This window comes from Oreochromis aureus, linkage group 20 (genome assembly GCF_013358895.1).
Source record: "Oreochromis aureus strain Israel breed Guangdong linkage group 20, ZZ_aureus, whole genome shotgun sequence".
NCBI classification, from domain to species: domain Eukaryota; kingdom Metazoa; phylum Chordata; class Actinopteri; order Cichliformes; family Cichlidae; genus Oreochromis; species Oreochromis aureus.
In genome coordinates, this window is record NC_052961.1 from 21246098 (window position 1) to 21261990 (window position 15893).

The 15893-nt window shown below is 39.8% G+C and overlaps 3 protein-coding genes across 3 annotated transcripts in view; 1 reads left to right on the forward strand and 2 right to left on the reverse strand.

The window, feature by feature from the left end:
• The first annotated feature begins 7907 nt into the window (after positions 1 to 7907).
• Positions 7908 to 9289, forward strand: LOC120435221. The gene is made up of 6 exons (XM_039604331.1): positions 7908 to 7962; positions 8037 to 8348; positions 8482 to 8608; positions 8716 to 8834; positions 8964 to 9010; positions 9131 to 9289. Exons 1-6 carry the CDS (start codon positions 7923 to 7925, stop codon positions 9287 to 9289), a joined length of 804 nt encoding a protein of 267 aa, XP_039460265.1. The 5' UTR covers positions 7908 to 7922.
• A 677-nt stretch (positions 9290 to 9966) lies between these two features.
• On the reverse strand, positions 9967 to 12864 carry LOC116309750 (pepsin A-like). The gene is made up of 9 exons (XM_031726443.2): positions 12725 to 12864; positions 12377 to 12518; positions 12123 to 12240; positions 11496 to 11614; positions 11195 to 11391; positions 10914 to 11030; positions 10637 to 10781; positions 10340 to 10438; positions 9967 to 10243 (listed from the first exon to the last, which is right to left on the reverse strand). The coding sequence occupies exons 1-9, from the start codon at positions 12781 to 12783 to the stop codon at positions 10106 to 10108; spliced, it is 1134 nt and encodes a 377-aa protein (XP_031582303.1). The 5' UTR covers positions 12784 to 12864; the 3' UTR covers positions 9967 to 10105.
• Positions 12865 to 15478: 2614 nt separating this feature from the next.
• prok1 (prokineticin 1) overlaps positions 15479 to 15893 on the reverse strand; it is a 1909-nt gene continuing 1494 nt past the window's right edge. The window contains exon 3 of the mRNA XM_031726370.2: positions 15479 to 15825. Coding sequence (XP_031582230.1) covers positions 15706 to 15825 — 120 coding nt within the window. The 3' untranslated portion in view covers positions 15479 to 15705. The remainder of the gene's footprint in view (positions 15826 to 15893) is intronic.

Below are 15893 nucleotides of genomic sequence, written 5' to 3' on the forward strand. Positions count from 1 at the left end.
CAGATAGTTTCTACCGGCATCCTGAAATCTGTACTTCCCACAGTTCAGGAGTTAATGACAGACGAATTGTCCCAAACAGATATTAGCATACCTGTGGCAAAAATAGCTCCGTCGCTGGGAGACTCTCTTTCAACCAGCATTGGCATCGCTCTTAACATCCCCCATGAAAACTGTCAGTCCAGTAAGAGGCTGACAAAACTGATTGAATTGGAGATCTCAGAAAAGGTCAACTCAGCTGTGACTCTACTCTTAAGCAACCCGGATTTACGGTCAGATCCTGCTGTTTATGTCAGTGGAAAAATTACAACCACAAAAAACCTTCGACGCATGGTCTCTCACGCAGTGTCGTGTCTGGAAAAATGTGCAGGTAAGCTAAGCAGCCTACGCATGTCAAAGGGCGACACAGCTAGTTCCCCTAGCCCGTCTAATTCAAGAGCAGAGAGTACTGAATCAAAGATCTCTGAGAAGGCAATGGTTGTTGAGGAGGTGAGCAGTGCTCTCACCAAATGGAGCACAGATGCAGGAATCACTGAGGACAAAACGGATGAAAATGACATGACGCCTGTAGAGAAAAAAGAAAGTGAAAATGGAGAGATGGCGGAAAATCGTTCCAGCACCCCAGCTGAAGTGATCGTAGCTGATGTTGTCAATGTAATACTTGACACTCTGAATTATTTGCATGCCAAAGATGACACAGAAATAGAGAAGTGCACAGATGCTGAGACAGCTGAAAGTCTCCAGCGTCCCAGCACGCCAGCAGAAATAGCTGCAGCTGATATTGTAAACACAATAATTGATCATCTGCAGTCTTCTGATGGTGAAGATGTCACATCTAGTGAGAAATGTGACTCATGCAAACCTGCTTTTAATGTGCAGTTAACTATCCAAAAGGTGAAAAACTTTTTCGCCTCATGCATCCCATCCAGAAAAAGCAATGACCAAAAGCTGCAGAAAGAAAGCTTCTGCGGTTTTGCCAAAAAGCAGTTTTACAAAATGATCAGAGAGGTAAAACACCTGGTGAAGAAAAACAAAAGGTTCTTCGTCTGTCTCCATGAACCGGTCAAGTCTCCTGATGATCAGAGAGCAGATTGTATGGACAGCTACAGTTCTTGTCGTAGCTATGTAAACACACCAGTGATGGATACCGTGTTTAAAAGTTCTTCCCCAGTTGATTTTAACACCATCGAACCCAATCTTGTTCAAGTGTTTCATAAATCAAATGGTGCAGAACATTTTAACCGTATCTGGAACCCCGTGGAAAAGATAAAGGAAATTGAGATGTTTTGCAGGGAGTTGACAGATAAAGTGTATGACCACCTCCAGTTAACTGAAAGATATGTACTCCCTGTGATGCCATCGGGAAGAAGTCTTTCAGACTCTGTGATCTCTAGGTCTGCAGAGCCAACAAATGAGTTACCCTTTTCGCCCGAGGTCCTCTATGTGATTGTAGAAGACTCAGTGCAAAAGTTTTTGCAAAAAATTCTTCTGTGGTTAGAGAATGATGCTTTGGATCAAACTGTCCAAAGTGACAACATTTCTGGTGCCGTGGGAGACATCCAGGATGTGATTTTAAGAGCACTGACCCCAACAGAGCGAAAAGAAACTGACAGACTGTCTGAACCAGAGTCATGTCCAGATTACCCTCCCAAAAATGAAACAGTCTCCTGTGTGAGTGTACTAGAGCAGGGCCTACCCCCAGAAAACAGCCCTGAGCCTGAACCAATCACTGACACTGGGCTTACAGAAGCTCAAAGTCAGCCATCAACCTCTAAAAACTTACACGAGGAGTCTGAGAAAATTGTCAGAGACTTCAGTAATTGCCTGATAGATAAGCTCCTCAAGAAATGCAGTTTCGACACAAAGACTCTGAATATAGAAAACTACGACGCCATCACCAGGCGTCTTACAGATCTGGTTCTAGATAAGGTCAGAAGCCCAGAATATCTGAGTGCTCTTAAAAATAACAAACTTCGGATTCTAAAGAAAATGAGTAAAGCCCTTATAAAGGAGCTTGACTCTGCAGATCAGTTTGTACATTTGGCTCTTACACCAGATGATTACACTTTTGATGAACTTTTTCTGGGTCTCCTGGAAATGATTATTGAGGTTGTACTCAATCCCTCATTGAAGTCTAAAATTACTAGGTTCTTTAGAGCAGTGGGAAAAGCTTTAACGAAGCCATTTAGGAGCTGCTTTAAGGGCAGCAGTGACGACTAAAAGACCAACTTGACTCCCCCCCCACTACCATGCTTCTTTAAAGATCTTGAAGCATTTAATAATTTATTCAAAAACAATGTAACTGGCCAACAGAATTATACTTCATCTTGTCTCCCTATATTGTCTTTCCATCACCCCCAACCGGTCGCAGCAGATGGCCGCCCCTTCTTGAGCCTGGTTCTGTTGGAGGTTTCTCCTTATAAAAGGGAGTTTTTCCTCCCCACTGTCGCCTAGTGCTTGCTCAAAGGGGGATCTTTTGATTGTTGGGTATTTTTCCTGCTAATACTGTAGGGTTTTCACCTTACATTATAAAGCACCTTGAGGAGACTGTTGTTTTGCCGTGATGCTATATAACCTTAAATTTAACTGAATTTTAAAATCATCTATTATAGCATCAAAGTAAAACAAAATGAAATTTTAAAAAAACTGACATAAAAAATAGATTTACCATCAAATAAAAATCCTAATCGCAAACATATTCAGATTTTTCTTGTGTTTTATTGTGTTGTCAAGTATGAAAAAACATTGTTGCATTTGTGCACTCTGGTCACGAGTACTGGTATTGTATTAGAGCAGAATTTAGAGTAGAATTTGATAAAGGTGGTTTGGGTATGAGATGAACACAATTCATGAAACCATTAAATGTCATTATTATAGACACTAAGTGAATATCTGTGGTAAGTTTAACAGTTTTCAGGGTTTTAAGCACATTTCTGCACATAGCTTGGTCCAGAATGAAAAGCCTAAAGCAAAAAGCCTGAGTGAGGTGGACATTCTCATCATGGTCTCCAAGGCCTCCTTTGTGACTTGCCATTTTCTGTCCCTCTCCTCCTTGTTGCTCTTTCCTGGGTCCTCACCCTTCAAACTCCATGGACCTGTAGGTTAAAGAAGACCTTCAGTTGATGCCGGATCATTGAAATAACTGTATTTGTGAAGCTGCCTCTGTTTGCTTGTATGTTTGCTCTGTTTTAATCTGTGAGTTTAACTAAGCTCTTTTCTCTTCTGTGCAGAAACCTAAAAGAAATCTGAGAGACTTCTGAGAGAGAGAGAGAGAATCCTGTGGAGAACAGGAATTGTAAACCCAGGCGATTTCACTAACTGGAAACCTTTTGCCTCGAGCTTTGTGAAACACTGCTGTAAACAAACCTGCAACTTCAGAGAACTTCAGGTTTCTGTTTCCTCATCAATTTAAGAAACATCTTGCGGCTTAAAAGAGATATATAAATGAATGTCATCTGCAGAGCTGTAAACATTCTCAGAGCTTCTCTGTGGACAGATCCCCAGTCTTCCCCAAGAGTTGAAGATGATTTTCACTGGGAGCAACCAGATTGAACAGGATTAGAAATGAGTACATCAGAGAGACAGCTCAGCGGTTTGGAGACCAAGTTAGAGATGCAAGCCTGAGATGCTCTGGATATGTGCAGAAGAGGGAAAATTGATATACTGGACAAAGAATGCCAAATATGAGGCTGTCAGGTATGGAGGAAAAGAGAAATATAACAGAGAAGATTCATGGATATAGTGAAGGACATGAAAGACAGTTGTTTGACACAGGAGGCAGCTAGGGATGGGAAAGATGCAGGCAGATGATCCACTGTGGAGACCACCTTAAGTAAGCAATGGAAAGAAGATGACTCATGCATGAGAACTGACTTTAACATCATAAGTTCATGTTAATTTCTTTTTCTCAAATGTGTGGATTTGCTGCTGTGCAATCTGCATTTTTTCTAATACTTTGAGGTCTTAACTCTTTGCTTTGATCATTGGGAAACTTTAACAGGTGTAAAAGCAGTCTACTTACCCCTTGTGTGTCCCATCAGTTGGAATTCACATATATTTAGAGAAGGGTGACCAAAATTGTCAGACTTCAATTAATCTTTAGGAAAATAATAATTAAAAAAAAAAACACTTGTGAGGTTTAATTTGTTTATTTTTATTTGTTTTTCACCTGTTGTACATGTAGTGGAAAATGATTCTTTGCAAAAACTGACAATGCTGAAAAAGCCTGGAGGTTGTGTTCTTTTGCAGGAAAAAATTAATGCTTTCTGAATTAGGGTCATGATCAAATTTTAATGCTTTTTAAATCTTGCTTGAGTCAATAACTACTAGACTGCAGTACTCTAAACCTTCATTCGTGTAACTTAAAGTAACACATGGGTTGACACACTGAATCAAAACATTGATTTGAGGGGAAATGTACATCTTTCACACGCATACAATGCCACCTGAAATAACTCTCACGTTATTTAATTTTTTAAATTGCCTTTTGAAGTACTAACCTAAAACAATAAAAGAAACAGGAGGCAAATGTATATACAATGAAGTGTCAATTCCATGTGTATGTAGCAGAAATACAGCTGATCTGTAAACCTGGACCTGCATTTTAGCTGAGCCATATGTTCCAGTAACAGTTGAGGTCTTCCTTGAATGCAAGGTAAATTTGGGGTGGTATGCACGCACAAATTAACTGATCCGCTGTACGAAAACCACTAAAGATCCTGCCACATATCATTTTGGGGTGGAATAAGACACCACATGCACGTCTTTGTACCAGATCACTTGATTCTACAAATGGTATGTGATCTGCTCCGTGATCTTTGAGAGTGACATCATAATGAAATGGCTACAACCCTGCTTCTTAAACAAACTGACATAATGTGCTTTAAGTGATGCAAATTCTAGGAAAGCTAATGTGGAATGCTTAAAATCACTTTTTTTTCAAGCCTGTTTTAAAACAGCACTTTTAAAGCTAATACTCCAATACAATAGTAATACTGGGAAAATGTCGGTAGCTGTGATCATATGTCTGTCCATACCTGCTGTGAAAACATCCATTCTACACTGATCATAGTGTAGGTAAGCAGGGGGCTTCTTTCATTCTAAATTGTTTAGTTAGTAGGGAAGTTATGTCTGTGTCGAGGCCTTTGTCGTTCTTCAGAATGTCATTTAACCAAATACAACCGAAGCCCCCTTTCTGTGAAACAACGTTACTCCCTCGTTATGTGATTCAAGCTTTTGAAAACAAATTACAGAATTACAGGAAGTGTTTTACATGATCTGGGTCTGAGGTGATTCCGAGGAGATTGCAAGCATATTACGGAGCCAATAAAATTCTAAAATTATCAGCATTTTGTGAGCATTTGACATCTTCGCAAATCAATCTCACAGAGGATGTCTAGTTTCATAAACACAAACACAAACACATACACACACACACACACACACACTGGACCTCATACGGGTATTCTGGAATTGATACATGATTACGTTCACATACTCACTGATATATCACAGCAGGGCTGTTGTACAGTGAATGACCAGCAGATGTCAGTATTTCCAAATGAGCTGTTGAATGGGGCTTTGTGTGATCTGCATTTTGGCGAAGCAATTGGCCGGAAAGATAAGACTTATTCACAAGTCTTTATCACAGCATCACTAATACTGTAGTTAGTGTAATGACACCCGATTACAGAAGAAGCAAGGTGAATGAATGTGAAACACATAGTCACATCAGACTACAGCAAAACAAATGCAAAAACAAAACAAAACAAAGATCACGTGAATGTTTCCACGATGAAAAGAAGAAAAGGTTGTTCAGTGATCACTCGGGAGATCCGGAAGTGCTTTACTACTATTGTTTAGTTCATAAGCAGATTTGGTAAGTCAAACTTTGCTTCATTTTTTCTCTCTAGGGGTTTATTCATCTCATATACCTGTTTGTAAGAAGCTCTCGTGTAGCTTTGGGTTTATGTCCAGGCTCAGTGGGCTTTATAAAAGATCCCTTTCTTGTGTTTTAAGTGATTTCATGTTTGTATGCCAGCTTTACTCACAGGAGTGTTCCGAGATTAATTTATCAAACCAACGAATTGTGCAAAAAATTGTATAAATAGTTTTGTATATTAGAATAATTACATGTCCTACTGATACAGTGCTTAACACATTTATTAGACCAGCAGTCATTAAAAACAAGAAAGCACAAATATTTTTTTAAATCTGTCAAAAACTTGTCAAAGTCAAAGTCATGGAAATGAATTCATGTTTTTATACCCATATTTTGGCCTGCACACTGGACCAGTCTGAGAATTCAGAAATTAATCAGACATAACATTCAATCACTAAAACTATTTTTTTTCTAAAGCAAATTAAATACCTTCTTTAATATTTGTTTCTACTTTTTTGTCAAATAGTAAATGTGAAAATTTGTGGATAACAAAAATAATGATATTTTATGAGGAGCTTATGCATGCTAGTAGATGAAATAGGTACTGGACACTTTTTTGCTGTGAATAAAATCTTATTAGAGTTTCTACCAAATCTGAAAATGTCCACACAGTGTCAGAGAGCAGAACTGAACTGAGATTTTTTGTTTTAAGTAAAAGAAGGAAAAACATCATCCTCTTTCCTTGTAAACGTGCAGCTCAAGACCAAAGTAGGCTGCAGCATTGTCCCCTGTAGTGATAGCACTAATCTAATGCATTTGAAAAAAAATCATAATATCACAAGATTTAGCATCTCTTTTTTCTAATTCATAAAGAGGTTAATGGTTGTGTGTCTCTGTCATGGTTAGTCTATACCATAAATTAACTGCTCTGACATTCATTTGTAACTGCACCAAGACCACTGTCTCAAAAAGCCCCTTTTCCATTAGTAACTAATGAGATCGACTCGCCACAGTTTGCCACAGTTTTCAGGGTTTTCCAGGTCACAGTACCTGGTACTTGGTACTAAATGGTGCCTGCTTGGCCGGGCTTCGAAGTGAGCAGGTACTAAATGTGATGTAGTCAGACTGCATGCTACCAAATCGCAGTGGATCAGTGCTTTCTGAAATACTGAAACCAAAACCAACAACCACACCACATTCAAAGTCAATGCTTGGTTTAAACTTCAGCAAGTATCCTTAAATTTTGACTGTACCATCCAAATGTCTCAGCAGAAATCGAAATATGTTTTATCAAGACTCTGTTTTCCAGCTTTGGTAAATGTTTGTTATAATGATCTCACAAAGTCACTGGTAAGCATAGTTATCATTTATGACAGTATAACGTGTTAATGGAAATCAAAGTATATGGTAAATTTTTTTAATAATATTGGAGGCTGAATCACACACACACACACACACGCACACACACACACACACACACACGATGTAATAAATGGTGCATCAGAAGTGAACCAGTTCGGTCAGTCTCCTTGTGTCTTTGTCTGTGCAGGAAAATAAAATAAAACTACCAGCATGTGTTTCATGTAGTTGGTTTTATTTTAATATTGTAACCATATAAAAAAGCAATAGTACATTTTGTGTTTTGCATGTCTCCCATTATAATTATAATCCAGATTTTAGTCATGCAACTTAATGAGCTGCTAAAGCGATCACATTCTTGTGTAAATGCATAAATTATGAGACAAACGTTCGCTGTTGGATACGAGGTGAAAGCATTTTCATGTTTCTTTTCCAGTGATATACCTTGACTCTCCATATATGCAGACACATAACACAGTCAAAAAAAGAATCAGCCACAGAATTGTTGTGCCACAGACGTGTCCAGCAACAGTTCCCAAAGCCTCGTGAGGAGCACGTCTTTGTGCCTTCCAGCTGTTGCACAGACAACTTCCTCTTCTTTCCTCTTTAGGAGGAGCCTTCAATCCTGCAGCAAGAGTTCAAAACTAAAACTGTCCCAAAGTGCTGAGAATTAGCGAGCATCACAATGAAGATGAAGTTTTCCATTGCTTTTATCCTTTTAATAGGTATGGGGGAAAAAACGCTATTCCACTTTTTTCCAGTGTTTGTGAAGTTGTATTGACAACTGTTTGTTTTCCAGATATCTGTCATCTAAAAGGCCAGGAGAGGATTAAAGAGTTCGAGCACATTTTCCTGAGACTCTCCTTTCCTTCATTTTACAACAGCTACAACAAGGCTTGCTGTAAACTGTATCCGGGAGGCTGCTACAGGCTGATGGACAGTTCAGGATATACCTGTGAACTTTTGAAAGGAAGAGTGACCAAAATTGAAAAAGATGGCTGGATTGAATTTAGAATATCAAATGTGCAATTTGTAGATGGAGGCTTTTACAGGTGTGTCGTGCTGGGAACCCCAAATCACATCTACAGGGACTATTATGTAGAAGTGTCTGGTGAGTATTCTTATAAACCTTTTGGCAGGATGCTCTAAATGCATTTCGTGCAACAGCTGTCATTACTGTCATTGTTTATTAGCTGTATTTAAGAATGATTTTTATTGGACTTTGTTATTTTTGAAATTTGCAGAAGTTTCAGATCACTTCAGCCATTCACAGCCTCCAATCACAGGGACCACCAAAGCCCCCGGCACATCCACAGCACTCCCAGAGTCCACTAGACCTGCTTTAGCAGAGGACCACAGTGACAGCAACAGGTGGTCACTCCGCACATTGCTCATTTTTGTTCCTGCTCACTGGTCAAATTGTTCCTGTGTCTGAAACATGAATAGTTTTTTCATTTTTGTGCCCTGCTCCTCTTCAGAGTCTCCTGGAGTTTTAGTTTGCCGCTGGCTGTCATTGTGGCAATTACAGTGATGATGTTCATCAGTTCAGTGATTGGTGTTGTTTGCTGCAGAGTCAGGACAAAATCCAAACCACTAGGTAAGCAGTCCCCCGAAAACTGCTGTCGCAAAGCTCAGACTGTCTGCCAAAGTTTATGATCAAATATATTCTTTTTTTCCTTTTATAAAATGGGTAAATGATGTGAAGTTCTGTTGTTTTTCTTTGTAGACAAATATGGAGAAACTCACTGTGACTCACTGAACCAAGAAGCTTCGGTAGGTGCTAAACAGGGAACATGCAGTCGCTGTGACTCACTATCATGTTAAATGGGAGACATGTTTATGCTTTAAACTTCCTCTAAAACACTGTCTCTTGGCAAAATGTGTCTCTACTAGGAAACGAGTGGCATAGTCTACACAATGGTGGACTTCAAGGCTCTGCAGAAGCCCGAAGAAGTGTATGCAAATGTGGGGATGCACAAAGCACGAACAGGAGCTGCTGATGAAGAGCATGCTGGGATGGTGGAATACTCCATACTGGCAATCCAACCGTGAATTTGAATTACAGATTTTAATGTCTGATCCACTTTAATTCTTTTGTCAATGTTTTGTTGGAAAGTTTTTATGTATATGTCAGTTAACTGCGAAAATACTAGAAGATGTTTAACGATCAGGCAGAGACTGATCACTTCTACTTTGTTTTGATTCTTTTGTATCCCAAAACTTGAATGGACTGTAAAATCTGATATCTGATAATGTTTATAATAATGAGCTTTTAATGGAGAAATATTGACAGCATGAGAAATGAAATGAAAACAGTTAACTCTGTCTCTGCAATAAATGTGTTTTGTCTGTGTTTGAGACTTCCCTATTCTCATGTTCACAGGTTGAGATAGCAGCAGAGTTGTGAAATCGTGTCATCAGGTTATCATCTGTTCTATCACCGTTTGTCCTTATCAGCTTCTTCAGTGTCAGTGGCAACCTGCCCTTTTTTCTTCTGAGAGCTGTTCAGTCATTTTTTTTCTAAGCCTGTTGTCCTTACCACAAAAAGTGGAAACTTTTAGATCCTTTGTAAAAGGTCGAATGTATAAATGAACACACTGGACTGATTCTTGTTCCTGTGACATTTCAGCACAACACAGAAACACTTTATTCTACTGATGTGCGATAATAGTGGATAGCCATACAAGTCCAGTTGACACAGACACACATACACACACAGAGAGAAATGCTTTGCGTTGCTATAATCTGTTTAATGTAAAGGCAGCTACAACATGTCCACATGCACGTTTTCCACAAACTCCTGTTTGCATGAACTCTCCCATGCCATTAAAATACATGCTTGGAGTATTTATGAAATTACTGATTTCATTACGCTGACTTGGCCAGACCAATGTTCTGGGTCTGGGCATTAAAGACGGCATAGTATTCCCGGATGAAAACATCTCCCAAGATCCAGAGCTGCATGGTGCCACCCTGACCAAAGCCAGTCGTACAACTAGAGGAGCTCTGTGGACAGGGGAGAAAGAAAAGCTAAATTTCTTCAAATCTTTATTATTTTATTGTATTATTTGGTGCTGCGTTTGGCAGGATGGTCTTACTGACCTGAGAAACATAGGCAGATGCAGGGACTGTGAAGGCGTTTCCATTGAGAGTGAAAGTGACATCAGGCATGCTCGGGATGTTCTGGCAGTTCACTATAGCCTGTCAGAAGAACAAAGTGAGAGAACATGAGGCAGAAGAAAATCTGTTTATTGGTATTTTACAGTTTTCCAACTAAAGCAACTATCCGAATCCCACTTAATTATTTTTATTTCAAAGTTCTGACGTCAGAGTCTTAAATGTCTGTTTACTCTGGGTTCAGAAAAAGGGGAAAATTTGTGTCACGAGGGTATGACTCACATCTCCTGACTGGTCGGTTGAGGCTCCAACCCAGCTATTCAGATTGTTGATGTCAGTGGTTGGGCCAACAATCAGGGAGGTGCCAGTGTCGATGATGGCCTGGCACCCGCCAGAGCAGGCTACAGTCTGTCCGTTGATGGTAACACTGTGAAGAGGAAAGTTGAATTACAGTCAAGCCAAGAAGTTTTATAACCATGTGATTTTTTGTGTCTGATATGAAGGTATAAGCAAAGATGTTGGCTATGAAGTCAGCAGCTTTTGGATGACTTATTGGTACCTGTCCATGTTGATCTGCCAGTAGGTGGCAGAAGACAGAGGGATCCAGGTGATTGTTCCAGTGTAGTGGGTGCTGTCAGTACCACCAAAGACCACCTCACTGCCCTGTTCACTATTGCTAAGATGTCACACACACACACACACACACACACACACACACACACACACACACACACACACACACACACACACACACACATCATATCATAAATTCACAAAATATACTCCAAAAAAAACCCCAAAAGATTTTCCAGCCAACTGAATTCCATTTTATTTCAGTACCCGCTCAGGTAGACTGAGAAAATGGGCTCTGACACCAGCCCCTCAGTGATCATGGTGTTAAAAACTGGTACAACATTGTCAGAGGCAATGCTCTGGAAGGCCAGTCCTAAGATCCCATCAGCCTGCATGTAAGTCATGAAAGAAGCTTCTGTCTGGCTCAATCCAAACACCTGGTTGGCCACAGAGATGCCGCCCACCTGGACATGCAAGACAGCTGTCACTCACAGTTCAGCAAACCACAGAGACATGCCCATCTGAAGTCTAAATAGACTATGATTTTTGTTCCACAGGTTTTGGTTACCTCAACAGTGTCGCTGCCCAGAAACCCAGTCATGCTGCCAGTCCCATACTGGATGGACAGAGACTGGTTACCCCACTGGAAGGTGGATGACTGAGATGGGTTGAATTGGTTGTGGTTCTCTGCAGAGGAATGAATTTTTAAGTTGTGCAATTTTATACAACTTGGATGTCTTGGATGGCAATGAGTGTTGTTCTACTGGTAAAATTACAACTAGAACAAGATAAAAAAGAATTTACTACCAAAGTAAACCAATTCATTATGTAGAGAATCAGAGTTGCAAGTGCAAATAGTGCAAAAATCTCAAGTCAGTATGATAATCGAACTGTGCTGCTCTGTTATTATTGCTAAATGACTTCTAATGCTCGAAGTATTCCAGTGTTGCTGCTGGTCAAAGTTCATCTTGGCTTGAATATAAATTTCGCATCACAAGTTAAGTGCATTTTTTCTGTTGGAAAAAAGTTTCAAAATAGATAAAACTCATGAATGAAAAAGAGCCTAAAATGAAAATAAAAGGATATTTTTGAACAGTATCTAATAGCATAAGTACACATTTTTGTATGTTCAAACCAAAGTGGCCAGGTTGAACCCTGTTGTCTGAGCTTCAGTAGTCATCATAGTGGCACTCACCACAGGCTGTACTGTTGCAATACACTGAAGGGACCCACAAGTTGGAGGAACCGGTGTCAAAAATGACAGAGAAGGACTGAGGAGGGGTTCCAATGGAGATCGTACCATAGTAAGACAACTAGAGGGACAGATAAAGAAGGCACATGTACACAGATGCAGATAAAGATTTAAAAAGATAATTCTGAAAAAGTAAAGTAGGGTATGTTTTCAACAACATGAACAAAATCTAAAGCTTTTTACTAATCTGGGCTTACGTCAGCGTCATTGGTCATGGACTCAGTGCCACTGCTGTAGAACTTGGCTGCTGGGTTGTATGGGTGAGTCTTCCTGTACTCCTCCCACAACCCTTTCTCTTTGAGGGTTTGCCTGGCAGATTTTCCCTTAATCAGGGGCATCCTACATGTAGCAACGTGAGCAGAAAATCAAGCAATGAGCAAGTCAGGCCTGAAATTTACAGCTGGAGAAATGTCTGTGCGATATTTAGGTGAGCAGGAGTACCTTTAGATTTCCTCGTAGGAACACGGAGAGTTTTACAATTTTTTATGTACTTAATGTCAAGTACATAAAACAAATAAAGAAACAACCAACCAGGTCAGACTTACTTATGGAGACATTCAGCGAAGGCCACGAGGGCAGCCAAAACGACGAGCCACTTCATCATGTCGCTCTTTACAGGTAGACTCAGATGAGTGAACGTCCAGTTGCTGAGGCCAGCCCTTATATACAACTAATCAAGGTTGTATCCGAAATGCCCTTTCCTATAAGCTGATATGAAAGTTTTCAGATGGTGATAAGAAGCATATGATTTGGAAAACAGACTCTTATCTAGGAGCAAATATCCCATTAAGCTTGTGAGCACTGAAAGTATTTAGGAAGATTGTCAAAGGAGTTTGCAAAGAAAAGCGTCTGGACTTCTTTAAGTTGCTTGAAGACGTTTCACCTCTCATCCGAGAAGCTTCTTCAGTTCTAAGGTCAAATGGCCGAGAGTCCCAGATTTAAACCCAGTGGGAGTATCCCCCCAAAAAGGGACAAAGGGACTCTAATCACACGAGCCAAGGTGTGAAAGTGGGTGTGGGACCTAATCAGCCAGGGTTTCGGGTGAGCTCATTGTGAAACCTGGCCCCACCTTGTCATGTGAATTCCTGAGGTCAGATGGCCCAGGATGTGAGTGGCCGTTAAGGCGTCTGGGGAGGGAACTCAAAACTGGATTATAGATGGCAGACAGTTGGTGTCGTAAACCACCGCCTCTGTTCAAAGATGGTCGCTCACAGTGGACATAGATGGCCTCTTTCACTCCTCTTTCAAACCATCTGTCCTCTCTGTCCAATATGTGAACATTGGCATCCTTGAAAGAGTGACCTTTATCCTTAAGATGCAGATGGACTGCTGAGTCTTGTCCTGTGGAAGTGGCTCTTCTATGTTGTGCCATGTGCTTGTGAAGTGTTGGCACTTCACAAGGCACAACAACATCTGCATCTTAAGGATAAAGGTCACTCTATCCTTAGGTCACGCCTTAACGCCCACTCACATCCTGGGCCATCTGACCTCAGGAATTCACATGACAAGGTGGGGCCAGGTTTCACAATGAGCTCACCCGAAACCCTGGCTGATTAGGTACCACACCCGCTTTCACACCTTGGCTCATGTGATTAGAGGATCACCAGGGGGTCCTTTGTCCCTTTTGGGGGGGATACTCCCACTGGGTTTAAATCTGGGACTCTCGGCCATTTGACCTTAGAACTGAAGAAGCTTCTCGGATGAGAGGTGAAACGTCTTCAAGCAACTTAAAGAAGTCCAGACGCTTTTCTTTGCAAACTCCTTTGACTACGATGACCTGGATGACTGAGAACCTTCACAGACATATTTAGGAAGATTGTAAAAAAACAACAACTTTTGTATCAACTAAAAGTTGTAACTCTAAAAGTCAAACTTGAATTTACAGGGTATCTGTTGAAAATGACAACTAACTTCCAAAACATTGACTTTATTATTCGTCACATCATTTAAATACACTGTAAGTGTTAAACACATACACCAATGTGTTTAATGTGTTGGTGTGCAGATCAGGAGATATGATGTCCAGACCTTCTATTTAACACCAATATGTAAACTTTCCTCAAGGTTTCCGAAGATGTGAGCTTGAATTACTTGGAAAGCTTTATCTGATAACAATAAAACAAAGGTAGGACAAGCAAAGATGTAATCATGTGTAAGTGTGAGCCGTGAATTACAGAAGCTTGTTTCCACCAATTTATTTATTTGCTTATTTTGCCATACATAAGCCAAAATGCTCATTATTATCTCAAAAGTTTGACTTAATAAACTGAAATTAGGGTTAGGTTTAAGATTTAGACTCTGAATAACAAACACTTTTTCTCAATTTTCATAAGCTCACTGAAAAACAATAGATTACGCTGCAGTAACATTTAACAAATTGGTAGCATAAAGTATTCACACCCATTAGAAGTAGCAATTGTAGTACTCCAATCAAAACATACTCAGTTACAGTTAGCAAAATGTAATCCTACATTAAACAAACGACCTAAGTGGCTAGTATTTGAATTTATTCTGGTTTGTTATTATTTGTTGTTTATGTGTAAGTGGTGTTTTATGCTGTAGCTAAGGTTGCAGCTCTTTATATACTGTAACAGTGGACTGTATTTGATGAGGATTATAAATGTTTTTTACATGATAACGTGACCTAAAAAGTAAGTAGTTACAGCGGATGTCAAATAAATACAAGTAAAAAGGACAATATTTTACACAGATGCAGTGGAGCATAAATATAAAGAACAAGTAGAGTAAGTAAAGGACAGCACAAGTACCTCACAGCTGCAGGGTAATACCGGAGTACAGGTACTCCCAGTCCATAGCATCTCTGGTGATCTATACTATTTTTTCCCTTAATGTTTTCCTGTTATTAATTTTTTTGTTGTTAAAGCTTTTAAAGGCCATGTGTCAGGTCAAGATTTCACACTGGACACGATCATTTCAATTTAAGACAGAAGAAAAAAAGAACTACTAACGATCTAAACATGAGGGAATTTCACCTTGACTCACGTATGCACTAATCAAATATATTGCACAAGGTCAGTTTGCTTGTGAAAGTATTTGCACTAAGATTCTGTTTTTGATCGTTATCAGACCATGATTAAAACCAGTTGATATTTCCATTCCATACCGAACATAATGTTTTATGTAACAATATTAACTGAGCCCTCTATAAAGCACAACTTTATGTATATGTTTATTGACAGTAATACTCGAACACGTCTCATGATAAATTAATATAAAATGAGCATGAAAGAAACAGCAGATGTGCTAAAAGTTCACAAATAACTCTCGGGTAACATTTGGCTTGTTAAATTAAAGCTGTCTCATGTTTATTGTAGATCTTGTTGGTTACACTTCCCTGTTTCTTTTTATGTGCTTGTTGTGTGCATCAGGAGAACCCATACATTTTAGTGCATAGAGTACACAAATAAAGAATAAAGTCACTGAAGAAGATTTTGATCCGCAGGCCATTTGGATTTCCACTCTGTTTTCTGTTGTGCTTGCATCATTCTGGGCGTTTACTCGTCTGTTAAAAGTCCATGTTTTTGAAGTCCTCAGTACACCTGTACTTGCTGTCAGCATAGCTGGTGCACACCAAGTGGGGGAGACAGGGGCAGGTGTGATGTTGCCTTTTCCCTGGATAGGGTACCTGGAAGTGTGAAAAAGGGAAAAAGGAAGGTGGCTTTGGGGTAATCTGACAACTTAAATCCTTTATGA